At 33.0% G+C, this 27,754-nt stretch overlaps 4 protein-coding genes across 5 annotated transcripts; 2 read left to right on the top strand and 2 right to left on the bottom strand.

Moving 5' to 3' along the window:
- Positions 1-137: 137 nt before the first annotated feature.
- LOC110616885 (protein QUIRKY) lies at positions 138-3,781 on the bottom strand. Its single transcript, XM_021759396.2, has one exon. It carries the CDS (start codon positions 3,540-3,542, stop codon positions 450-452), a length of 3,093 nt encoding a protein of 1,030 aa, XP_021615088.1. The 5' UTR covers positions 3,543-3,781; the 3' UTR covers positions 138-449.
- Positions 3,782-10,086: 6,305 nt separating this feature from the next.
- LOC110616985 (WRKY transcription factor 72B) lies at positions 10,087-13,655 on the top strand. Its single transcript, XM_021759545.2, has 6 exons — positions 10,087-10,326; positions 10,653-10,739; positions 11,441-11,521; positions 11,770-12,303; positions 12,399-12,512; positions 12,607-13,655. The coding sequence occupies exons 1-6, from the start codon at positions 10,198-10,200 to the stop codon at positions 13,537-13,539; spliced, it is 1,878 nt and encodes a 625-aa protein (XP_021615237.1). The 5' UTR covers positions 10,087-10,197; the 3' UTR covers positions 13,540-13,655.
- A 5,347-nt stretch (positions 13,656-19,002) lies between these two features.
- On the top strand, positions 19,003-22,798 carry LOC110618004 (ubiquitin-conjugating enzyme E2 2). Its single transcript, XM_021760994.1, has 6 exons — positions 19,003-19,311; positions 20,132-20,265; positions 20,373-20,398; positions 21,141-21,230; positions 21,332-21,420; positions 22,393-22,798. Exons 2-6 carry the CDS (start codon positions 20,141-20,143, stop codon positions 22,519-22,521), a joined length of 459 nt encoding a protein of 152 aa, XP_021616686.1. The 5' UTR covers positions 19,003-19,311; positions 20,132-20,140; the 3' UTR covers positions 22,522-22,798.
- A 1,761-nt stretch (positions 22,799-24,559) lies between these two features.
- LOC110616816 lies at positions 24,560-27,138 on the bottom strand. Of its 2 annotated transcripts, none has more exons than XM_021759309.2 (6): positions 26,959-27,138; positions 26,775-26,871; positions 25,837-26,194; positions 25,153-25,633; positions 25,016-25,074; positions 24,560-24,894 (listed from the first exon to the last, which is right to left on the bottom strand). In XM_021759309.2, the coding sequence occupies exons 1-6, from the start codon at positions 27,002-27,004 to the stop codon at positions 24,859-24,861; spliced, it is 1,077 nt and encodes a 358-aa protein (XP_021615001.1). In that variant the 5' UTR covers positions 27,005-27,138; the 3' UTR covers positions 24,560-24,858. The 2 variants fall into 2 exon arrangements, with proteins under 2 accessions (XP_021615001.1, XP_021615002.1); XM_021759310.2 differs by having other exon boundaries at positions 25,016-25,071; positions 26,959-27,137.
- Positions 27,139-27,754: the final 616 nt, after the last annotated feature.

Here is a 27,754-nt window from a genome sequence, read left to right as displayed (position 1 = left end):
TGCCAAATTGCCAACCTTGCATCTTGACTCCTTGCATTTCATGTCCATCCTTTATGCGCATCACTGCAATCTATGTAAGGGAAATTCATTTTTTATATATTGCAAGTGAGAGCTTCAACCAGAACAGCACATAAAAATGAAACCAACTGAGAAGAAGAAATAGATAAATGCTAAAAAAAATACAGCTTTTCTAGTTAGAAAGTAATAATTCAAATGTTTAAACTTTTCACGACACCATTACAGCAAACTCCCTCTTTCCCTCCCGTTTAACTGGCTCTAAATTTTCCTTTTTCTTCCTGCTCCAATCTCTTTCTACCCCACTCCTTTCTCTTATCCCGAGTTTTCCCATAAATCTTTTTTCTTTTTTGCAGCCAAAAGCAATTCTTTCTTGGTGCCCAAAAATTTTTGTAATTTCTACTATCTGTAACTTTATATCCTCTCTAACAAATCTACATTAACCGATCCGATAAACTGGGAAGTCGCCGGAAGAAGTTCAGGTTGGCCGGTGGCTTGGGGTTCCGGAACATTGGATGCCTTAGATAGTAGAATCCTAAGGCCACAGCAACCATTTTTGGTGGCACTACGTAAAGAATTATGGTTATAGCCAAACATACTACTATGAACAACTTGGTTGCACGTGGGTCCCTCCAACTTACCAAAGCTTGAACCCGCTCTCCTTGTGTTGCTAAATCACCCAAAACTGTTTGGACCCGAGCAGCTAAAATCCGTAACCTGTCATATCTAGCCCTGATTATTTCTGGTGGTTTTGAGCTTGGAATTGTATCAAATTCCTCATCCAGCTCATCTGGATCCAATGTCTCCGCTTGAGATAACCTTGTATCCATACCTGCTGGTATCTTGGGCCTGAACCTGTAGTACCATACACCAACCAAGAACATGTACAAGAACCCGGTAGGAACAATCAAATCCGGAAACCAAACAAGTACCAAATACAAAATATGAACTAGAACTGTTGTAGTCGAGTTCTTCCACATGCGGATATTATGCAACCATTTCGCCAATCCGACTGCCCATGCAAGAACAGCTACGATTCGAAACCAATTTGCTTTGCTCTTCCTCATGCTCCACGAGTGAGAATCCGCATCCAACATGTACTGAACCACTTCAGGCTCCAATGGTGGTTCGAATCTTCCAAGCCATGAAGCAACCATTTTGATGGCAGCCCCACGTAGAGCCTCTTGCTGGGCCGCACCAAGTGGGCGGAGATAGTGCATCCTAGGAAGCAACGGCTGACCGTATACGGTGCAAGTTTGTGGCAATAAACTCGGGCAAACGAACCGAACCGCTAATTCTATCTCACCCATTTTCTTTAAACCAGATCTTTGTAAAACCAACAGAGGATATGAACTGATATAAACCTTGTTGCTGTCCAAGGTGGATACTCGTATCCGTACTTTACCTATACGCGTATCAAACTTATGTTCTGTGGAGTCAGCAAAAATACGACTATTGTCAAACACACCAATGGTCAAAACGGTGCAAGGGTCATAAACCTGCCACGTGTACTGCTCATTCCAGCGTGGATCAAAACTGTCCGTGATGGTTCTTGTGCGGACCCACTTTTTGCCGTATTTAGCTACACAATAAGCATTGGTGGAGCCCTTGCCTCGAAGAACTCTGTTTACATTGTGTTGCATGGGCATTAGGCCTCGGGCGCCTAGAATTCCCAGCTCCAACATCCCTATAGCCGGCTTCCACAGCTGCTTAGCCGTGGGTCTAAAGTCGCTGCATACTTGTGCTGCTTCATCCAGCACATGATACCCTCCCTCCAAACAGAGTCGTAGATGTATTCTCCCATGGTAGCCCACACCTGCACCATTTGGTCCAATACTAGCTCTACCTTCCAATGCGAACCATTTTGGCACCACATATCTCTCCTCTATCCGTTGCTCGATCGAACTCAATGGAACCATGACGTGCCCAAGAGGTATTGCTTCTCGGTTTGTACGACCCTCCACTACCACGATAAGGGAGTCCTCCAAGGGTTCGCCGGCGACGAATATCAGGTCCTCGTTCCAGTGAAATGATGCATTATGATTGTTCATGGACCCTCGTCTGCTTCTTACAGATTGAAATCCAAGATGAGCCTTGACTCGAATCTCTGGCGTTGTTAACGGAGACAGATTCGAAGTAATCTGCACATCTTGTACTTCAAGAATCGTGACTCTTAAATACCAAAGCTTCGGAGACTGGTAAATCTTTGATCGCGTGTGAGCTGCATGTGGTGCATTAGAGTTCCATGCCTCTGGGAAAGCATCATCTTTTTGAGTTCCAATCCAGACTGATAGCTGAATATCGCCGGAGACTCTACTGCTGATCTGACCGGGGCCACTCTCTAGGTGGTACCATTGAGGAGTCAAGGCACTGTCTAGTGGGTCCCTCACAGGAACATCGGAAAGATCGAGGCATATGTCACCAAGATACTGCTCCGGCGAGTCCCAAACTGAGATTTCTAGAGTCGAGCTGCGCAAGTCAAGTCTGTCGTAACTCAATGCAAATACCTGATGCCACTCGGGCGAATTGGTTGGCTCACCGGTTCTGTAAATCGCAGGTTTAGATCTCAAACCATTACTCGAAGTTCTGATCTTCACGTATGGACTGTTGTTGTGCGATAAACCCCGAGCTCTCACTATTCTGACGAACAAGTACTGCATTGGTTCAACGAGATTGTACGGATTAACTCTCTCGTTTTCTCCAGTAAATTTTCCAGAGATCACTCTTGGAGAGTATTCTCCATCAGGCCGCTTTGGTACTCTCACTCTCGCGCCAGCACAAGCAGCAAATCGTGTTGTCTGCATCTTCCTCAAGTCCGAGGTGTAGAGACCCTCTGCCTGTGGCTCTGCTGGCTCACAAACAGGTGATTCTGAGTGTAAATGCACCACAGGAGGCGGAGATTCCTCGACAACGACGACAGGAGGCAAGTCAGAACCGTCGCCAAAACGATGACTATGGAAAGTCTCAGGACGTGCAAGAAACTCGAAAGGTCTGCCTTCTTCCACCACGACAATCGCCGGAGACTTGGGCTGTTCCTGTGGTAGCGGTGCATCCTTATCCGACGGAGGCGGAGGCTGCTGGTCCTCGACTACCAACTCATCATAGTAACAAATTTTCAACCCAATTTCTCCTCTAATCCAGCTAAAAACACTCCTCTTCTCAAGAGGGAAATAAACAAGCTCCTCTTCTCCTCTCTTAGCAAATTGAGAACCGTATAACTTGAGCCGCCCCAAGAAATGATTTTTCCGGCCGCTGCCATTACCATACTTCTTATCATTAAAGACCTCGATTTCGAGCTCCTCGAATTCCATATTATCCGGGTCAGAGACAATAAACTCGAGCTTCTCATTCCATTCAGGATTGAGGTCCCGAAACTTGGTGGAGGTTCGCCTCTTCTGGCCATCGAAAGCAGCAAGGACATAAGGACTGGAACTCCCCTGGCCATCCTTGGGAAGAAGATCACGCGCATTGACTACTTCGACAAGCAGCTTGCGAAGGGGCGTTGGCGGTTGAGAGGGCGTCGTCATAGTCTCATTTTGTGGGTTAAACAGTGAACAGAGAAACGAGATGTGATGGGAAAGGAGAAAAGGGAAGGAGAGAGAATAAGAAATAGAAAGGGAAAGAAGCGAGGATTGCGGAGGCAATGGAGAGATAAGGGCCTGTTTGCTTTTTTGAAGTGGATTTCTGGAGGGAATCCTCGGGATGGGAGAAATACAGATTCCATTCTTCTCTTGCCTATGTTTTTCATGGTCTTCACGGTTTACGCTTTTCGCTTCTGTTTTCCATTTTTAGTTCAGAGGTCCATTATCCATCTTATCGTCTTAATTTATATTTTATTCTGGTAGTTCCAGTTGTAGTCTATCCGAAGGTTGAAAGATTTTTTTAATCCAAAAAATTTAATCTTTATTTTGTTTTCGAGAATCTGGAAAAATTGATCTTAATGCATATAAATTAATAATTAAAGCAAGCTACTTTGGGTAAGTCGAAAACGAAAAACTTGATTATATTTATCAATCGCCAACGTTTTTGGATCTTAGTAATTTTAAGGAGTTGAGGACTTCTAAAACAATAAATGAATTTCATTGATTTTTTATATTTTTAAAATAATTTTTTTTAAAAAAATAATAATTAAATTGAATTTCTATAAATGCATTCTAGTTTATTAGTAATAAAGTTATTTTCCAATCAGAATATTGAATTCAAATTTCAATCCAAATCAATTATGTTAAAAAGGAGCAGAAGAAGTTGTATACCATCAAAAGGGAGATGCTTATGCTTATGCTTCTGTAAGGCATGTGATTCCATCTCTCGGCTAGGGTCATTTCCTTTTTGTTTAAAAAAGCATTTGCATTTTGAATAAAATTTATTAAAAATTACTAAATAATTTATAGTAATCATCTTAAATTAAATTAAAAATAAATTTTAAAAAAATTTTAAGTTAGTTGAGATTATACCATTATAATTAATATTAAAAATACCTTGAATCTGATAAATTATATAAAACTAATAGATTTATAAAGAAAATGTTTGTAGTATGATATAAAACTATTCAAAACATTAATGAATCTGATTCTGATTTAATAATTGTATTCGATTTAGTTTAATAAAATCATAATAAAAATATTATGAAATTAAAAAAGAGAGATTGAAAAATTTTACAGCATAAATATAGAAATTTATAATTAAATAATCTAAAATAATTATTTTAAACTACCTGAAAAAATAGATAAAAAGAAAAATTATATGGATGAATTTGGATGGCTTGATTACCCTCCACACTTCAAATGCTCCCCTTTTTCACTTCCACTCAACTCATCCACACCTTGTGCTTAACAAGCTGTTGTTACCCATTTTTTGTTTTTATTACAAACTTATTATTTTCTGCAAATCCTACAGTTTTTTAGATTCTGTGCTTGTAATATTATTAACTTATGAAAACTATCATTATAATTAAAAACTATTTTAAAGTCAATTTATATATACCAATTAAATATTTTCCCAACTTATTTTAAAAAAATGTTCATTTATACTTTTTAAAATTAAAAAATTAAATATTTAAATTTAAATATATCAAATAAATAATATATTTTTAACTATTAAATCAAGTGACATTTCATTCATATTAATTTAATACACGTTTATAGTTATTACATGCACTAACAATCTTTCAATTGACTATGAAATTCTGGATGCAATACCAGAGAACACAAGTTTTCATCCAGCACCAACCCAAGACATAACAATATCTTCAAATCAGAAGCTTTAAAGCCCAGCGCAGATGAAGCCTTAATTAGGACATGGACCTGACTTAGGAAACATTCATATTTCTTTAACCATTTTTCCCAGATAACAAATTAAGCTTACCATTTCTTTGCCATTCAATTTGCCTATTGCAGATGATAATATAACTTCATCAACATTTAATGATGACAGCAAATAATGAAAACAAAGCTCATAAGCAAATTTGACATGAATTTAATTAAATTAAGGTTTGATTTATGAATTTTGTTAAAATTTAAAAACTTACATATAATCTTTTTTTAAGGAGTGATTTGACATAAAAATATTAAATTGAGCCGGTAATTAGAATGTATGAGAAGTCCATATTTTTGAGATTTGAAAGTAAACAAGTTTGACGATTGAGAGGCTGCATCAGTTCTGTAATTAAAAAAATCCCACCACCAACAAAACATATATAGTTGGAATTGCTTTATGTTATTGACTTTACATCTTAACACCATCGCCTTTCTTTGCAAAATCCAATCCGTTGGCTTCCATTTAAATGAAATTTTCTTTTTTTTAAACGGAAATTGAGTGAATAAAATCTGAAATCTTTTAAATTTACGTAAATATACTTATTATTAGATTAAGTCTGTGAGTACTATTTAAATAAATTTATAAGTCAGGTTAAATCATATATATAAATACCTAAAATTTATTATATGTCTTTACCAAATTAAATTATATTAGTATAAAATCTGATTCCTTTCTAGTTTTTAACTTTATACAGTTGAAATTTTAAATAATTAATAGTGTAAATAATTTCATTTATAAGTTAAATTGAATTATTAAATTATTTTCTACGATTATTATCTTATGTATTAATACAAATTAACAAAAATTTAATATATTTTTATACATTAGAAACTTACATCAAATATATAAAATTATTAAATATAAATAAGCTTTAAAACATATGTATCTAGCAAAGACCATAACCCTACAAAAGGGCCACACAAATGTACAAAACACCTAAGGTCAATATAAGATTCCCTAAAACCTTAATGACCCAACCCGTTAACCAAATACAAATTAATAGAATACTCTACTTATCATCTTTGTGCAGTCCAATCGCCCCAACGACAACGACATTCATATAGGCAGTAGGAGTTATTTTTCTTTGTTTGTTTGTTATTTTTCCTTTTTTTTTTTTTTTAAGTTTGAGATTGCTTGGTATTTGATTTTTCAGATAATTTATGTTAACTAATCAATACCGCAATTCAATTATCCTTCCAATGATCAAATCCGTGGCCTGTATATTTTCAATGTCCAACAAAATCTATTAAATTCGAATTTTATTTCTTAATTCTTTATTAAAAATTAAAAACGTACCTTCGTTTATTTATAAAAAAATAAGTTATAAAAAACATTTTTAAATATAAATTATTTTATACAAATAAATGAAGTTTAAGAAAATATCGATCAATCAAAAGGCTAATTAACCTTTTTGCTTTCGCTGGATCTACACACAGGCAAGTTGGCCAAGTAATGCTGCAACTTGCTTCGATAAAATTGACCAGTTTTTACATATTAAGATTCTCATTATTTTCCAAAAAATAATTTATATATATAATCTTTTTATTAAAAATTTAATTATGGTATTAAAATTTTTAAAATTTAAAAAAATCGTTAAAAAGGTCATATTTTATGAATAAAATTGATATTTTATGAAGTTCTATATGTTTAAAAATCTTTAAAATTAAAATTAGAACTAAAATTGAAAGGGAAAAAAATGGGCATATGATAACCTGGAAGAAAATTAGTTACTGAAAAGCTTTGGATTGAATTAATTTCACAGAAGGAATGGACCAAAGCAAACTTCTCAATCTTGGCCTAGGAGACTTTTGACTGCCAACATATATGAATAATTTTAATGAACTTACATCAGAATTATATTTATAATTATTTTGAATTGATTTTTTTATTATTATTCTAAAACTAATATTTTTTTTAAAAAAAAATAGTTGGTCCAAAGCTGAATCCCAACCATTGACCTAGTTCAATAAAATAGTCATAAGTCATCGTAAACAAATAATAATAATAATATGGCAAAAGTGTTAAGGTCGTGAGGATTTTTAAAATCTTGTAATAATTAATTACTCCATAATCAAATTCATTTGGGCTATAATTAAAAAAATGGCTAGGGCTTTGATTAATTAGATAATTAATACACTAATTTAAACATTTGTAATTTTAATTAATTTTTTATTTTGTGGCTTTTTTATTATTTGTTTTGTTTATTAAAAATTGGGAATTCACAGATGATAGCGAAAAGTTGATGATGTGAATTCAGCAAGTGGCTCCCTCTCTTGGAATTTGACAAAAATGGTTTGAAAACCCTATACTTGACTCTTTCTCCACATTTCCTTTTCTTCTATTTATTTTTTCCTTCTTAATTTTTTTTAATTAAATATACGCTAAAAACTTGTGATGCAGATTCATGATCAAATAATTGAAAATGGTGAAGCTGGTGCTTTGCTAAAATTACAGAAAATGCACCTGCCTCCAATCTCCATGCACTTGCTAAAATAAAATTCAAGCTTTACTTTTTTTAGAGATATTTGCCTTTTTGTATATTTTATTTTCAAATGAAAAGACTTGGAATTTCAATTATTATTATTTCATCCGTTTTATAAAAATAATTCTATAATTATTTTTTATTCGCATTAAAAAATATATTTAATATAATTAAAATAATAAGTTTTAGATATAAATAAAACATTAATTAATCCATAATAAATACATACAATCAAATTCTTGGATTTCAAATTAGTTAATTACCACCATGCCGATTGAGTGATGAGTCTTCATGGAACTGATTAAAATACTTTTCTAAGTGAATGTCAACGGCCGCAATTGATACCAACGCGGTCTTGTTCATCAAGCTCTCACTATTGCCATGAAGTTTCAGAACAAACAATAATTTCAAAATCCAATTAGGATACCAAGAAGAATTAACCCACAAGCGTTGAAGTGCTTCCCAGGGAATTCTAGTTATGGAGAATTTTCATCCCTCTTGATCCATATCCACTGAGTAATTTCCATTTTCTTGATTTTTCAAAACATCAATATCTCATTAAAATTTTAAATAATTTATTATTATTTTTATTTGGAATATTAAAAAAAAACAAACAAAATTTTCAAAACTTGAACGTTCATTTATCAGTTTATGACAATCTAAGTCTGCTGCTTTCTAGAATTGTGTTTATTAGCTAAAATAATATAAATAAGATATAAATGGAAAATTGACATTTTTGAAATAATTTCACGCGCAATTTCACTACATCCTTACACTTTAGAATATATTTTAGCCCGATATTTTTCCAATGTTTTGAATATGCAAGCCAATCTCTCTTTTTTATTGACTTCATGGGACTTAGAGATTGATAAGGATAAGTCCTAATATTTCTATTTATTTATTTTTGTTATTTTTTGTTACTGTTTGTACACAACAGAAATATAATGAAAAATTTCAGATATTATTAAATTTCTATAGATATCTCGTAATTTTAATAACTCTAATATTAATAAATTTTAAATATTATATATATATATATGTCTGAAATAAAACATCCAAAGTCAGAAAACATATAATTTCATATATTTCAAAAAGTAGAGCTGAAATTGACGTTAATTAACTACAAGGTTATGATTAAAGTAGATTGGCTTCAAATATAGAGGCTTGAATCTCTCACCAAACTATTTGATCATAATAATTCATACACGCTTTGAAGGAAAATCAAAAACTAGAGGAAATTGATTAGAAAAAACTTGTCCGTCGACCCACTTTGATAACACTTATGTGACGATTGTGAGAAGTACTGAAATAATATCTAATTGATGACATTTCCCATTCTTGTTTCTCTGATTTCTTACAAAATTTTATCCACGATCATAATTTTAATTATTCACACGATAAATTAAGTATATATATGATACTGCAAGGAAACAACGATAAAAAGTTTATACGTAAGTTTATTTTTTATTTGGATTAAATTTTCATATTACCTTTTGCGCACACATACATTTATATTTATATTTTTAATTATATAAAAATAAAATTAGAGATTTTTGTTTATTGAAATTCTAACTAGAGTAAAATCTATTAGTAAAAATGAGTATATGAAAACAAGTTTATATTGAAAGATCACTTGATTTACTCATTGTAAGTCTAATTAAAAATTTTTTAAAAGTTATCTAAGATGGTTGAATTGCTCTATTTCATTCCATCTAAGTTTTCTTTGTAGAAAAAATCACGAATGAGAGGCACCGAAATTTGAGATTTGATGTAAGAAAAGAATACACGTCCCACACCCACACTTGCTAGATTCACACGCTCCCAAATCAATCCGCCGAGCAAATACGTTAACGAAGGTCAATTGCATGGACCAATAAATCACACCATTCTCCAACTCACGTTTTAAGTTTGACCTCAAATTTCCCTCCCTTTCCTTACAACTCCTTATACCCTTTGCGGAGAAACTCCGGTCACCAGAGGTAACACGAAACCTGGCCAGAACTTTGACCTTCAACCAATCCGTTTGTGACTTTTGTAATACGAAACTTCTTGCTGGCTCCCAACACCATAGGTGGGGTCCGACCATTGCGGCTTAAACCTCTCCAATTGTATTTTTATTGTTTTTCATGTCGTCTTAACAATCGTTGAAGTTGATTTCTTCTAGTTTCTTTGTTTATTATTAAAAGTATGCATCCTACTGTTTTTCTACTGAGGTGTCGACATTTTTTCTTTTTCTTATTTTTGGTTTGTCTGATTATGAGTTAGAATTTCTTTAAAACGAGTCAAATACTGCAGCTTTCTCTATATATAAGAAAAGAAGGTAAGTAGAGATGTCTATGAAAGAAAAAGTAAGAAGAGATTAAGAGAATAATAAAGGGTCATACATGGAGGATGTCTTCAGAAGATCTGGTCATGGAGCTCTGCCCAAGGAAAATAAACCAGATGATTATCATTCTAGCGCTGGTTATCATCATCAGCATGAAGCTGCATGCAAAGAAGAGATTCTTGCTAAGGTATATGTATAAGCTTCTTCTTCTTCTTCTTCTTGCTTCTGGGGTTTTAAGGGAGACAGGGAAGCAGCTGTGAGAATTAAAATTTTCTTTTGGATCTGTAACATTTTTGCCAAAACTAAATATTATCTTCATGGAGTCAAGGTTTTGGTGAGCAGGAAAATGAAAAGATAAGTTAAGATAATTAAGTTTCATTTTGTTTATTTCATGATATATTAAAGCAGATCTTGTTTTATTATAAACATAATGAAATTAACATTATTTATACCAAAGTTTCACATAAATATATAAACTAATCGGTTCATCTGTCTGCATATATGCATGTTCAGGTTGGAAGCAAAAGAGCATACCATGAGAGTAGTGAAGATCTCAAGTCTTTGGCAGAACATGATAAGGATTTAAGCTTGACCAATCAGGTAAGAACTCTCTTTAATTGCACGCATTATACGCTAACTAAAAGTATTAAAAGATCATTATCATCTTTAATATTGATGGGATCTGCAACCACCGTGAGTTTCTTGACTTCAACTAGCTAGTTGCAACTTGGGATGGATAATGGCTTGCAATTTGATACATATAGATGTGGAAAGTAATTAACATAACCTTTTTTATTTGGAAGGAAATTTTCCGAGAAAACATATGAAAATGATATGCCAATATAGCTACTAAGATTGCAATAAGACATGGCTCATTAACATCTGCAAATGCCTTCCCCTTTGCCCAAGAAAATGACTGGTGGGTGCTCCAGAAGCATCCATCAAACGTACAATGATCAGAACCTTAAAGATCCTTCCAAAACTACAATCATGGATTCTAGGTTCAAAAGTCTTATTAGTTGACTTGGCTGTCTAACAGTTCTAAACCTTTAATTAATACCTGCTATCATGTGCTAGTTAAAGATGGCTAATCATGAAGACGACTTTTAGATACAAGATTAAATTTGATTAGTCGTTTTTTTAGCCTTTTTTTTTTGTTTGTTTGTAAAATCCAATTATTTTATATCTTATGCTGTTTCTATTTTCAGGGGAATTGTTCGCAAACCCTACTCATTTAAATCTTCCATAAATTAATTCTGTTCTCTCTTCTTAACACTCCTTGAACTTTGATTATTAAATAGGTAGATGTCGCAAATGATAAGAAGGAAAGATCCACCCTGGAATCTGATTCAAAAGCGTCTTCTTCCAGCCAAAAGAAACAGGTAACATGCTAATTTGCTCGTCTTTAATTTAATTTATAGTTTATACATAATGAGCATACATATGAACTAAATCATTGTCTGGTTTATGGAATTTAATTGTTTCTTTAATTTTGTTCGTCAATTAATTAAGGGATAGTAATCGAGTTTGAATTAATATTGTAATTTAATTTTTTTTCCTATTTAATTATTTTTCTTACAATAAGCTAGCCGTGGGGTATTAGTTTTCTCATTTCTATATTGATACACAGGATAATTGGCTTGAATCAACCAGAGCTGAAATGGGAGAAGTGAGAGAAGAAAATCAAAGGCTGAGAATGTATTTGGGTCAACTGATGAAGGATTACCAAGCCCTTCAAATTAAATTTTATAACACTATCCAACAAGAAAAAACAAAGAAATCTACCTCAGCAGTTGATACCAGTCATCAAGTAGTTGAAGAAGACGACCTTGTTTCCCTTAGTCTAGGGAGATTTTCAAGTAAATCCATAAAGGATCAAAAGAGCAAAATTTATAGCAATGGGAAAGACGATGAGCCGGCTACTAATGAAGGTCATTTGTCTCTTGGACTAGACTGCAAGTTTAAAGTCTCCATATCTCATAATGCAGATGGTGAACTTTTGGCCAATCCAACAAGTCCGGTGAACAGCTCTGAAGATCAACAAAAGGAAGAAGCTGGGAAGATGATCAAGGCAATGCCAAGTGGAGGAGATGATGAAATGGTGCAACAGAACCCTCTTAAGAAAGCTAGGGTTAGTGTGAGAACTAGATGTGATACTCCAACGGTTAGTATAATATTCATTAATTAATCAATCCAAAATGCTTAGGTTGATCGATGATCTTACAGCCATGGACTAAAATCTTTTGTTTATACTTTCAGATGAACGACGGATGCCAGTGGAGGAAATATGGACAGAAAATTGCAAAAGGAAACCCATGCCCACGAGCTTACTATCGTTGCACTATTACACCATCTTGTCCAGTAAGGAAACAGGTAATAATCGCAATTTATTCTCTTTAATTCCTTTGGTTTTAAGCCATGCATGATCACTGATTAATTCTTTAAATATATTGCATGTGCATTTTAGGTTCAAAGATGCGCTGAGGATGTATCCATTTTAATCACCACCTATGAAGGAACACACAACCACCCACTTCCTCTTTCCGCCACGGCTATGGCTTCCGCCACCTCTGCTGCTGCTTCAATGCTGTTGTCTGGGTCAGCATCATCAAGTTCTCGAACCGGCCCCAACCCTTCAGCGATCTCCAGCACCACTGCTGCTGACCTTCATGGACTAAACTTTTGCCTATCAGATAACTCAATGTCGAAGCAATTCTACTTGCACAACTCTTCACTTTCAGCTTCACCTTCGCACCCAACAATCACTCTCGACCTAACTTCAAATCCATCTCCATCTCCATCTCAATTCAATAGATTTTCTTCCAGTTATGCTCCAATACTAAAATCCGCTCCCGCCGGTCTATACTTCAGCTCTGACATACCTAATGCGGCGCCCTGGGGCAATGGGCTCCTTAGCTACGGTAGTGCTTCACAACCCTACAACAGGACCCTACAAGGAACTTTAAACGTAAGTGGTAGACCACCCATAGAAGGTAGCCATTTTCAACCCTACATGCAGAAGAAAACCGAATCTAGTCTTCAGCAGCCATTACCGGATACCATAGCTGCCGCAACCGAGGTGATAACCTCAGACCCTAGTTTCCAATCAGCTCTAGCGGGAGCTTTGATATCTATCATTGGCAGTGGTAGTACAAATGTGGGCGGAGTGGATAACTTTGCCCAGAAGTTGAAGTTGGGTGAACACTTTCCTGTGGCTAGTGGTTGCTCATCATCGCCAACAACTAAAGCCAGTATTGCATGTGCAACAAGCTACTTGAATAAGACGACTTCAGCAAATTCTCAACCTGCTAATTTGATGTTTCTGCCACCTTCACTGTCTTTCCCTTCTACAAAGAGCGCATCTGCATCTCCTGCGGACAACAGAGACACCCCCAAATAATTATACTTAATAAATTGTTTCAATTTTGTTTTGGTGTCCTGTAATAATAATATACAAAGAAATTTTTTCATGGTTGACCAGCAAGGGAATAGTTGATGAATAAGGTTTTCACTCTTTTTTCCCCCCCTACAACTAACAGTTTTTCCTTTTCTTTTTTTTTTTCATAACGTATTAAGTGGATTTTTTTAAAAATGTTTTTGGCATATTTATGTTATAGGCAATTCTTGTCTAATTTCTTTTAATTTTTATGCGACTCTGTTTATATATCAGATTGATTATTATAAATTAAGTAAGTTTTTTCCTTATATTATATGTGTTTATGATATTATTCGTTTTCTTTTTATTAAAAGAGAAAATTATATTATCAATAAAATTTTTCGTTTCGTATATTGACTCAAATTGATGGCTGAATTAGCTAATCTAGCAAAAATATAGCATAACAAAATATACAACCTACAATAATAAAATATTCAATTATATATCGTTCTATTTATTATTTTAAAGATTATCGTTAATATAAACATCAAAGTGGTTATCATTAGATTACCTTTGACTACTTAAATGTAAAACACTTTAAAATGCACAGTTGGGACTTATTTTTTGAAAAATAACTATGATAGATTGCTAGTGGTTAAACATCTTTAATAATTTTGCAGCTGTTACTTTCTCCAAGAGCATGGTTGATGTTGGAAATGAAACTACTTCAAAAAAAATAATCCTTTTATATGTTAGAAACCCAATTTAAAGTAACAAAATAATTAACATATGTTAAATTAAAATTTTAAAAATTTTTACATTTTTAAATAATATTTTTCTTAATAATTAGTAGTTAATTTTAAACGTTTACCAACATCCCAATTTGAAAATTCCTAATCCCCAACGAGCCGAATATGTATGATTGAGAGAAAGAAAATCTACATCCCATTTCTAATTTAAACCTCTAGTCGAGGTTTTAATGATCAAACTGATTTTTCCAAAAAAAAAAAATGATCAAACTGAAATGGTTTTGTTGGGAAAGTATGAAAATAAATAATTTAATTAAATTGAAGTTAATTTAATGAAGTTTTCATGTTTATGAAGTTTAAAATAATTATGAGAAAACAGGAGAGAGTAAAGGGGAAAGGGAAGAGGATCCGTCAAGGGCTTTAGGATATTCTGGTTTTTAGTTGTTATCGTTCTTTCCGGATTTTCCTCGTTCGATTTTTTGGAATTTTTTTTTACCTTTGAGCAAGGATATATCTTTTTATTTTGTTTCTTGGGCTGTTGTCCTTTAGGGCTTCCCCTCGCTGTGGCAAGATGTTGGTAGTTTCTTTTTTCTTTTATTATTGTTTTTGTTGCTTGCAAGTCTCAGATGCTGGATCTAACAAGGGATATTATTGATAGGACTTGTTTCTATGGAGTTTTGATTTCAGCTTTCGGCGGAGAGAATTACTTGACGCGTGATATCAATAATCCAGGATTGTATTATGTTTGGTAGTCATCACACATGTCAGTCTATTGTGACTAAGCTCAGTATCATTTCCTCTCTCGATTTGTTACTATGGAATGACGAATCTTATTATGGCCTGATTCTTCTTTTTTTTGAAATAGGAGTGGGGAGTCGAACCTTTGACCTTACAAGGCTACAAGGATGCACTTTCCACCAGGCTAAGTCTCGGAGTGCATGGCCTGATTCTTCTTAGCTTGCACATCTATTTTATGAATTTTGTTTTGCATGTCTATTTTTTCTTTTATTTTTGCTTATGTGTTGTTATGGATGTATTGAGTTATTTTCGTTTTGTGTTTACTTTAATTTCTTGGCAATTGCAGTGATGGTTGGTGTTCTAACAACGATCAGTAGTGTGGTAGAGCGATGATGGTATGTAGTTATGTGGTGTTTTTTTTTTTTTTTTTTTATCTATTTCGAATTTGAGTTGTTTTTAAATTGAATTTGTTTGATTGAGTTTTTTTTTTATTAGGTCTATTTTGATTTTGCTTTTTCCTAGATGAATTAGACTTTGGTGTTATTTGCAGCCGTTTACCCTATTGCATCCAGAAAATGTAATTCTATTTTGTACAGTAAAAAAATTAGTTATTGCAATTTTAATTTTTTAATAAAATATAAGTTAATTTTAATAGAAACAAGTTGATGTCGAAAGTGATAATTTTATAACAATTCAATTCATTTAAATAAAGTCCTATTATTGAATTTTGCTATATATATAAAATATTCTAACACTATTGATTATATTTTATCCATAATTGCTTAAAATTGAAATTATGTTTTAATTTTAAACAAACTTATCCTTTAAGTTTTTTTTAAATGTTCATTACAATTTTTTAATGTATTTAACTTCAAGTCCTAATTTTAACTTAATAATTAATAAAACGAATAAGGATATTAATTTATTATTATTTTTAGTTTGTTATAATCTTATTTTTATGGATTTTCATAAATAAAAATTTCTTAAATTAAGTTTATGAATTTTTATAAATGAAAATTTCTTAAATTAAGTTACATTAAAATAGTTGGTGTGACTGAAACGGAACTGTATTGCGATTGATCTAACTTGCAAAAAAAATTAAGATAGTGAACACTTACAACAGCTATCTAAACGTTCAAATCAATAAGTTGAAGATAATACAACAACCATCTAAACGTTCAAATCAATAAGTTGAAGATAATAGCATGTGTAATGTAATATTTTGAACTTAACAATAATTGTGTAAAAATTATATCAGAAGAACATATATTGGTCTTTGTATTCATCAACTTTTATATTGTCAAAAGATAGAGTTAGTTATTGCATCTTTTGAAAATTTGATCAGTGCCGGACAGTGAATAGGATCTCTATAATAGAGATCTGCTGAATTATATTCTCTGATGATAATTTTTCGTGAAATCTTATCCTAAAAATTGACAGAGTGAATCTCGACAAAATGTTGAAACGTCCGAATTTTTTTTTTATTTCAATGAAACTGAATATCATTTAATTATATTCTTATTACGTGATCTTTATTGGAGTGTCAGCAGATAGACAGTCTTGAATAATTAATGTGTTATATTTAATAGTAAGAGTAGGTAAGAGTAAAATGTAAATTTTTGAATAATTATTGTGTTATATTAATAGTAAGAGTAGGTAAGAGTAAAATGTAAATTCAAATAAATTTTAGGTTTTTATAAATTTTAAACATGATAATTGATTGAAATGAAATTAATGAAATTATTTTTTTTAAAAAAATAATTATGTTTTGATTGAAGGCGTGGATATTGATAAAATCACGTGCAACTTGGAACAGAAGGATAAGGAGGAATATAATCTTGTAGAGGTCCCCTTCTTCTTTATATATCCTATTATTTATACACAATCTTATTCTTTCCATGAAAACAATCAATTTTAACTTATTAAGGAATCAATCTCCAAATTAAAAAATTTCAATGGCTATGAGAAAAGATGTTATGGAGCTGTACTACCTTTCTTCTTCATCGAGAACCACTATTGATAGTTTTCTAGCTATTTGTTTCAATGTTGCTGTCAATGGTTTACAAGGGAAAGGCTTTGATTTTTCTAGCCAAAATTAATTTGACTTCAACCTCTTTTGTTAGGCATTTAGAATCTGCATGTTTCATTCGCCTTAATCTTATGGTGTCGATAATAATCCCAATTAATAAGAAAAACATGATAAGATGAATGTGCAGAGAATGAGACAAGCTTTTATGTACTTAGTTTAGGTTTAAGTTGGTATATCCATTTAATAAGGAAAAATTGTTTAATATAATTATTATATGTACAATAGTTAAATATTAATTAGTGAAATTTATACAAGACTCATTATAATTAATAGCGATAGTTACCATAAAATTATTATATATATACAACTTTTAAAAAATAAAAAATTTAATTTTTGAGATATTTATATAAATCTTTCTGCCTTTTGAAAATAAGATTATAAATTTTTAATTTAAAAAAATAGCTATTTAATCTATGTAATATAAAAAATTTATTAATTAATTTCTCAATTTTATAAAAAATATTAAAATTTTATAATATTTTAAAAATTTTATTAATTTAACAGTTAAATATTAGTAAAACTTTAATGTAACACAATAAATTTCAAACTACATTAACATAATACAGAAAAATAAAGAGAAAGAACCCAACAAAAAAGTATATTCTCTTTCCATTTCAAAAAAAAAAAAAGTATATTCTCTTTAACACTTATGGAGTGCGTACTTCTTTTTTTTTTACCATAAAATTATTATATATATACAATTTTCTAAAATTTTTTAAAAGATTTGATTTTTGAAATGTTTATATAAATCTTTCGGCTTTTTGAAAATAAGATTATAAATTTTTAATTTAGAAAAATGGCTATTTAATCTATGTGATATAAAAAAATTTACTAATTAATTTCTCGATTTTATAAAAAATATTAAAATTTTATAATATTTTAAAAATTTTATTAATTTAGCAGTTAAATATTAGTAAAACTTTAATGTAACACAATAAATTTGGAACTACATTAACATGATAGAGAAAAATAAAGAGAAAGAACACAACAAAAAAGTATATTCTCTTTTCATTTCACAAAAAAATAAAAAGTATATTCTCTTTAGCACTTATGGAGTGCGTACTTCTTTTTTTTTTACCAATGCTGTATAGAGATTGCATCTTCACAAGGCCTAGAGGGCTAGAAATACAAAGGCCTATCACAACTCACAATTCATTAATAAAGCATATAGACAACCCAGAAATTCAGCCCATCCAAAAGTAAATCCAGCCCATTTAAGGAACCCATAACACTCCAGGCCACACCCCCCCCATTACCTGCATCCATCGACACTGGCACTGATGCCAACAACACAGTTACACCGTCAAAGACAAAGCAGCAGATAGGAGAAGAAGGAAACTGAACCAAATCTTGCTTGAAATAGAGCTCCAGACAGCAACAAAGCACATCACAGAACCAACCTCTAAGCCAAAGCATCAAGAGTACACAAAGGAAAAAACACAAGGTTACCTAGAGTTATCGATGAAAGCCACCTGAGAAAGAAAATGCTGGCACAAAAGTTTTATTTTCGTATAGTCATGGAGGGAATGTTCTGAAATTGACTATTTCTATTAGTTTTAATAAAATAGCTGTTTATAAATTATTTGTTTATTTAATTTAAAAATAAATTTTTATGATATTATTATTGACATATATTTGGTAGTTTAGTAAAAATTTGAGTAATATGATTTATTATAATATATAATATATATATATATATATATTTCCCTTTCGAAACGGTGCATATTACTTGATTTTATACAAAAATGAGTTCATTTCATTTTCAAAATTAAATATCTAAATATAAAATTTTAATTTAATAATTATTAAATTATATTTAGATATTTAATTTTGAAAATGAAATGAACTCATTTTTGTATAAAATCAAGTAATATGCACCGTTTCGAAAACACGTATGAAGTAACAGATCATATAGAGAAGTGGGGACGAGACATGCAGATGAGTCTCGCCACTATAAGCCATCCACATCCCCAATAACAAAAACCCGCTCCATTTCCACATCGCTCTCTCTCCCTTCTCCATTTTCTTCTCTTCTTTTTATAAATCCCTTTCTTTCTGGAATTGAAGATTCTCTCTATTAGATTCTCTTCTCTTTTGTTTCCCTCCACTCGTACTCTATATTTTGATCGATTCGCATGCTTATTATAATTGAATCGTACCTCAATTCAAAACCCTAGCTCCACCTGCCTTTCTCTCGCTCGTCTCATCAAATTTTGACTGGTTTGCTTCCTTTCCTCCTCATTTATTATCGTTTGATTCCTATTATCTGGTTTTTATGTGTTTTCTAGATCTGCCTAGAAATTACAAGGATCTGTTTGCTTGAGCTGAAAAAGCATAAACCCTAACTTTTTTTCTAGATTGTTTGGTTGCTTGGAAATCCGTGGCCTGAATTTCGTAATGAATTGGTTTCTTGTTCCGTTTAATTATTCATTTGTTTTGTTGAAATATAACTCTGATTTTTTTATTGGTACTTAATCAGAAGTCTCTTTCTTCTCGGATGTAAGGTCAATTTTATATTTATGCTAGACGATTTCTAAAATGTATTCGTATTCCAGTTAGGCAAGGAACAACTAAATTCTGTTTTATCTTTGTTGTTTAAAGTTTAAATATGGAACAAATACGTCTAAATTGCCAGACCTATACATAACTGTGTATGTTCTAATTAACATGAAATTCGGAAATTGTTATTCAACGTGTGGTAAGTGAAAATTTTCATTTGCTGGTTCGGGTTGTACATGGAATTCGACGTGCACTCTCTAATACCAGGTATTCCTGCTTTGGCGATTCCAAAATACTACTTGTTCCTATCTTAGATTAAGAAGTCCTATAGGCTCCCCATCTATAGACTACAAGTATGGTATAAATTTATTTTTTGTGCATTTGCAGTCAGAAATGTGATTGAAATAGCAATTTCTTGTTATTGTTTTTGGTTCATTCAGCAACAGTTCGAGAGTGATATCAGCTTAACTGAATTTTGCTTTATATAGTTCAAATAATTTACAAACATGACTCTAAATTCTTAATGGGTTGGGATTTGTAGGTTGCAACAATGTCAACTCCTGCAAGAAAGAGATTGATGAGAGATTTTAAGAGGTTGCAGAATGATCCACCTGCAGGGATAAGCGGAGCACCCCAAGACAACAACATAATGCTTTGGAATGCTGTGATTTTTGGGTAAGTTATTTTTTTTTCATTCTACTTTGTTTTCTTTTCATTTCTTTGTATATATTGTGACCAATTCAAAATAATTATGATTATTTTTCCCTCTTGTGTGGATGTAGCCCTGATGACACTCCTTGGGATGGAGGTGAGTAATCCTTGGTAAAGCTTAAGTTTAAAGGAGGGGCATACCAAAAGTGTGAAATCATGCAAGGATGCAGCATGCTTGTTCTTAATTTTTACACTTGAACCCCCCTCCCTTCCCCTCTTGAATCTTAGGTTGTCTTTTCTAGCTCACCTTAACTTGGTTAGTATTGGAGCAATACAACTCTTCATACAATATAAAGTGTATACTGGGTTATAGTCAGGCTTTAGAGCATCTAGTAATGTTGCATGTGTACCTTGTGTTTTGTGTATGTGCAAGTGTTGCCTCCTAGATTTTGCTAGTTTGATTTGGATAATAAAGATAATGTTTCCTTTTATAATTCTGAATTGATATGAAAGTTTTTTTGGGGGGATAAATAAAATATCAATGCAAACTTATTTGACCTTTGCAAGTTATTCTCAGTATGATTTTTCATGATTATTTTCATTTTGGAACGAAGTTGAGCTATTGTTTGCCGTTGTTCCAGTTTGGGCGGCCGACTTCTTTGTTGTGCAATATGTCAATCATAATTGTCTTGTCAAAGGCAAATTGATCGTTAAATTGTGCTCTTATGGATTATCCTCAGTACAATTGAAATGGAGATATTTTATGCAGTGGAAAAATGCTTTCCGTTTTTTCAACTTTGCCAAGTCTATAGGGGTGTGTTTAGCAAATCTTTTAACTGTATTTATCTTGTATGACTGACAATGCTCATGAAAGAAAAGTTTATTTTTGAGTTTTTCAGGTACGTTCAAATTGACTTTACAGTTTACTGAGGATTATCCAAACAAACCACCAACTGTGCGATTTGTTTCTCGAATGTTCCATCCAAATAGTAAGTCAAGAGTGGGACCATTCTTTTTACTGTTTACATCATGATTGATCATTATGCTAGCTTTTATTTCTGACCGAGCTTGTTGGTTTGAATATCATCAGTTTATGCAGATGGAAGTATCTGTTTGGATATTTTACAAAATCAGTGGAGTCCCATATATGACGTGGCTGCTATTCTTACATCTATACAGGTACAGGCAGATGCTTTGTTCCTGCTGGTTTATATAAGGATTATCATGAATAAGACACTAAAGACTTGCAATTTGACACTAATGCCTGTTTGTTTCACTAAGTCTTCACCTGAGTGTATGCGTGCTGAGAGAAGTGATTGGTCTTGTAATGTATAGGTAGCCATAATGTATAGCGACCCTAAACTAATTGATGGTGGTTTCATTTTTTTTATAATTAAGTAATTGACATCATGAGACAGAACTCGGTTCCCATTGTGCATGAATTAATCATTCCCATACCCAAGTCACAGCCATATGTGAGTATGTATTGTCTACCTTCACAGATTTTCAAAGATTACTATCTATTGTTTAGGAAAGAGAAAAAGGAATAAAGAGGACTATTTATCCTTTTTTCCTCCATTTGGAATTAAGAATTTTGTAAGAATTCAATTCAATTGAATTCTTTGTTTACAATATTCTTGTTTGGAATAAAAGAATTCAAAATTTTTTAATTTTAAGTTTTTTTTATTATGTATAAAGATGAAATCATGAATGATTTTGTAAGAATTCATTTGAATTCTTTCATTCCAAAATCATTCTTGCCATTTAAGTTTTGGTCCAAGAGTAATTAGAAATCAATAGGAAGTCCAAATGGTGAAATTAGTGAAGAATGTATTCTTATGTGCCTGAGATACCTTAATCTTTGCAAAGTAATAACCACAAGAAGAAAACCTATTTTAAGGATTGTAAGAAAGGTAAAATAATATGTTCCAACTTTGTTTTTGCATTCAAATAAATTGGAAGGCTGTTTTCACCTGAATTAAATGGTCAACTGGTAAAAAATTTATTTTTAATTGTCATAAATGAATTTTCTTTCCTTCTTAAGGGAGGGATGTCAAGTTACTTGCCACCGAATGCAACATGGCATTTTTCTAATTTGTTTGTTTTACTGCACAAGCTATATGATGACTGAGGCTATATGTGATTATGCAGTCGTTGCTCTGTGACCCCAACCCCAATTCTCCTGCAAATTCAGAAGCAGCTCGGATGTTTAGTGAAAACAAGCGGGAGTACAACCGGAGAGTGAGGGAAATTGTGGAGCAGAGCTGGACAGCAGACTAATCTTGCTGCTATGGCAGGGCAGTCCGAGTCTGGATTTTGGTGGCATGCAATAAGTAGCATGTCCTTTAAGAATTGTCCTGTGATATTATCCACTCTTATCCTTTACCCTTGGCTTCTCTCCTAATTACTGAATGTTAGGTTTGTCTCTGCTTTAATTTGACTTTCCCCATTGTCTTTGCGCTTCATGTAAAATATAAATTTGTGTATCAATTTGCATTGAATTTTTGTGGAATCTTGGTGCTTCAATATAAAAATTTGTAAACTGCTTTGGTTGCAACTGGTAGAAGATGCATGAGTTATCTTGCAGGATGAGTCCATTTCATGATACATTTTAAAAATTCAGGTTTGATGAAATTAAGATTCTGGTATATGTACTCTTAGTTCTCGGCAGAATTGCCAAGCGAGAGTATAGATCGGTGGGTGAACGCAGTAAGAGTCGTAATTAGAAATAAGTTCCCATTGTACCGTCCATTTTGTACGTTCAGGTTACGTGTTGTTCCTTATCTAATTCTCATTCACTGTGCGTGAATTAAGGACCTGACGGTTTTCTTCGACGAGATAATTGCAGCCGTAGGTTGATTTTGGTTCGGAACTGGCGGTTTGATTTGTTTTTCAAATTGAGTCGAAATTGGTTTGATTTAAAATAATTAAAGACGATTTTGATTTTGTAATGGTTTTGATCTGATTTCAAACTGGTTTTAAAGCGGGCACAGTTTTAATTTTTTACTATACTGATTCTGGTTGTCTGATTCTAGTTGTAGTTTTAATTAAATTTAAATTATAAATGTTTATTCGATTTTAATTTTAATATAAATTAAAAGTTAAAAATTTAAATAAAATATAAAAAAATAAATATAAATTGTAAAATGTATTCATTGACATAAAATAAAATATATAATATAAAAATAAAATAACATTACATGTAAATATTAAAAATAAATTTAAATTTAATTATTTGATAATTTAATTTGTTTATATTTTAATTTTAAGTAATATAATTTTTTAAAATGAGTTATGAGAAATAAAAAATTAAATCGGAATTGAATTGTACCATCAATTCGAACCGGATAATTTCAGTCTAATTTTAGTTTAGTAACAATAACTGATTTCTTAATTTAAGATTTTAATCGGATTCAAAAATTAACTTGATTGAGTTAATTTCAAATTTGATCAGTTTGATTGAAAATTCAAATCAGACGGTGGCCATATTTAATTGCAGCACATGGGAGGACAGCAGTTGCTTAAAGATCTGCATTTCAGGAATCAGGCGAGTCGAACCATCACAACTTTTTTCTTTTCTTCCAAATTGCATTAGAAAACGAAAGGTTTGAAGCTCAAATACGTCCATGCAGGGCATCAACTATTATATACTCCATGATACTCAGACCAAATAGAGGCCCAATCCAAATCGATAAACCCTAATCTATTGCTCCGATAACTGATGACGACGTCTTTCTAGAGCGCAGAAACCACATATAAAGGACCCAAGCTTCATAGAAATTATGGATCTGTAGATTCCACTCAAAAGACTTGAAGAGGGAATCTCGAATACAGCAAAATGAAGCCGTTGTTAGAGCATGTGGGGAGCTACGTAGAGCGCGTCAACACCAGCAGAGGCTAGAATACATCACTGTAAGCCAGCGCCTACAATGAAAAATTTCCGAGTTCTCAATAGGGTACTTTTTGGAAGATCCGATTCACGCAAAAAATAGAGAACAAAAACTATTTAGACCGCAGTCAGTGGTGGGGGAAACAAACCCACATGCTGACCAAGGGACTCTCCTCTACCAGAAAGTAGCAGACAAACGGGGTCTGAAAACCCAAAAACAAGAGTTTGAAAGGAAACAAATTCTTTCTATTTCGAGAGAAATTTTTAAATTGAATGGTACAAGTTATAATCTTGTTTAAGCAGAATTCTACTTGGTAAACATTTATTGAATTTATGCAGTTAAGTTATAACTCTTGGGACCATATTTTCTGTTATAATGCATCCATTTTCAAGGAATACAAAATAGATCGCCAAACAATGAGCTTATACAGAAAAGATTGATATATATATATATATTAATATTAAGCCAAAAATACCTTATAAAGAATTCATCAGATACAATTTGCTTTACCAGTAAATTTAAAATACTGAAAACACCAATACACACTTCTTAAAACAAGTGAAATTGTCTCGCTTTCACACCAGACTGAAAACATCACCTCCACCTTGAACTCTTTTCAAATTATGTCCAGAGAAGCCCTCACATGGAAGAAGAAAAAAAAAAGACTGAAGACCCACAAAGAGTAGGAGAATGATAAGATTTTAGTAAATTTTCCCGAACTGACTAGCTAATCTGTCTGACTGATCTCCATTGGCGGAGCATCCTAAAACAGAAAAAAAAAAAATCAAAAAAATTAGAACCCATCAGTAGAAGTCCCAGAAAAATGAAAATAAGAAGCAGACATGTCCATCCTAAATAGCACTTGCTTTAAAAGAGCAAATTACCATATTTTCTTTGTTTTCTTCAGGAGCAACCGCAGTGGCAGATGGGCTTATTGGACCTGCTGATGGAAGTATATATTAACTAGAAACCAATGATAATGGCAAATATTCATTAGATAGATAGTGAATTTGTACGGTACCTTCTTCTGCAGCAGATTTCTTTCCCTGCTTCTTGATCTTATCCTTTTCCTTGGTAGCTTCTTGCTTACTTGACCTCTGAGGCTTCTTCTGCAGCTTTTGAACAGCAGTGCCTGAAACAGATCTTGAATTCATAGTACTCTTGTTCTGAGATGCTCTGGTCCTAGGTGTGGTAGTATTCTTCTGTGTAATCTCCTTCTTAGCTGATTCTGTGACTCTGGAAACTGGAGCAGCATCAGCGTTTAGAGATCTAGGTCTCAGTTTCCAATTTCCCGCTGAGGAGGAGCTGAGAACTTCATCATCAGATGATCGAGTTCCCTCTTCAGGTACTTGAGAACAGGACTCAGAAACCTGTAACTGCTCTTGATTGTCCGCAATTCTGTAGCTCTCAAACAATTCATTCACACATTCCCTGATTTCAGCAAGTTCATCATCATGGCGTTTCACATATGATTTAAGCTCATCCGTCATACGTTGAAGAGGCTGGAATTGATCGCACATTTGTAATCACAATATCAAATATTAAATAAATAAAAAAACAATAAACACAATAATCAATGCAATAGAAAAATGAATACAGATAGATATTAAGATGGCTATAAACGGTAAAATTATTGACATCGGGATAAAGACAAAACCAGAAGGCTGACAAATGAAAAGAAAGTAAAAGATCACAATTGTCATACCTCACATCCAGCTTCTAAAGCAAGCTTGAAAAAACCAAGAGAAATCGAGTGCTTAACAGCTGATTCAGAGAGCTTAATTTGCGACAGCCAATATGAAGCTGAGGAGAGCATGTTGAACTTCTTTCGGTTTGATGTCCTGGAAACATCAGAAAGAGGTGTCTCAATTTTCCCCTGATTATTAGTGGATCTCTTTGTTCTAGCCTCAGAGATTGGAGTGATGTTAGCAGCTGGTTTTGCAGCTGAAGTGACCAGTGACTTGGCAGGAACAGACAATCTTCTGGGCGGCTTGGCAGATTTGTCCTTGCCAGAGAGATCAAGAACGCCCACACTTTTACTTACACTTGACGCAGGCTTTCCCCTGAAAAAGAGATAGCAAATCAAGTTCAGCATAGTTAGAGATATTATACCAGGATAGAAAGAAAAGAAAATCACCGGACTGTCCCCGTTCCTGGTCACCATGTATCCACAAGGGAAGTTATGGCAATGAATATTAAGATAAATTGACTGGACCAGGAATGATTCAGGATGTTCTATGCTATATGAACGATCAAAGCCAAAAGTTGCAAAATTCCCCATTGGGATTTTGTTAGATGCACAAAGGCTCTCTTATCAGAAAAATTGCAGTAATTTTCACGTCAGAAAAAGCTTATCCATCAAATATTTGACTAACATGATTAATAATAAAAACACTTCCCCTACTATAATCACTGCCTAATTCTGCCCCAACCATCATTCTCCTTCAAAATGAAGTGTAATTCAATCACAAAAAGTTAAGCCGTAGAAATAGAGACATGATTAGGCAAAATTCAATTTCATTTCTCTGAAATTTACCCAACATGATAATTTACTCATTTCTCTACCGCGAGATATAAGAATACATGTAGAAACAGAGCGACGGGTGCGGGAGTCATTCTACAGTGGGAAAATGAGGAAATTACCTCTTGGAAGCGGCAGAATTTGACAGTTCAGAGACCGGCGGCTTCTCCTCTTTTGCTTTCGTCGCCGATCTCAGTGGATATCTTAACTTCGACTTCCCTAAATTCCCATAAAAACCCACAAAAATCACAAAACCAAATTAACAAAAACTCTCCCAACAAATAGAGAGAAGACGAGATGACATACCAGGAACCACAACAGAAGCCTGCTGTTCTTTCAGAGTCTCTTCCATAATTAATCTTCTCTTTTCTTTTTCAATCAAAACTGACGAAAATCTGGAAATATTTTTCAGAACAACAAGAAGAACACTGCGATGATTTCCAATCCAGGACAGAGAAGACCTTATAAGCAATGAAATCTTCCTTTTGACACATTTCCGTTTAGGCGGGAAAATTTAACAACTCAAATTTCAATTGCCCTTTTCCTCACACTCTCCTTCCGCGCCTACTCGCTCTACTCAATCGACACCTGGCAATATCAGACGCGTGGCGGGTGTTGATGAGATGTGAGATAGTCGATTTGACGAATAAGAACACAATGCGTGGTTTGAACTTTGAACGGCGGGGAGCCTAGATGGGACCCATGTAAAACGCTAATCAGTCAATCATGGAAAAATCAGTTTTGGGGAAATTTGAAATTCAAAATCATGAGCCGTTAAACTTGAAACTGCCTTTGATATGCGGTTGTGATGGAGATGAGATAGGCATTGATTCTCTCTGTCTGTTGGGCCATTTTGTCTTTTTTGATAGTTGGATTTGTATTGATAGTCTGCAATCTGGCTTTGGTGGGCCGTGATAAACTAAAAAGCATGGGCCACGTCCCACTCAGCATTAATATAGTGGCCTAGATGGTGTCCTCAACGATTTTTCTTTTTTTTTTTTAAATAAATGAATTTTCATTATTGATCAACGGTTGTGATGAATTACAATACACCATAAAAATATTTTTCTCTGCCTTTCGTGACACGTTTTCGAATGAGACG

The sequence above is a fragment of the Manihot esculenta genome, chromosome 6 (genome assembly GCF_001659605.2).
Source record: "Manihot esculenta cultivar AM560-2 chromosome 6, M.esculenta_v8, whole genome shotgun sequence".
NCBI classification, from domain to species: Eukaryota; Viridiplantae; Streptophyta; class Magnoliopsida; order Malpighiales; family Euphorbiaceae; genus Manihot; species Manihot esculenta.
Note: the sequence above shows the minus strand (reverse complement) of the source record. Positions and strands in the feature narration are given on the sequence as shown.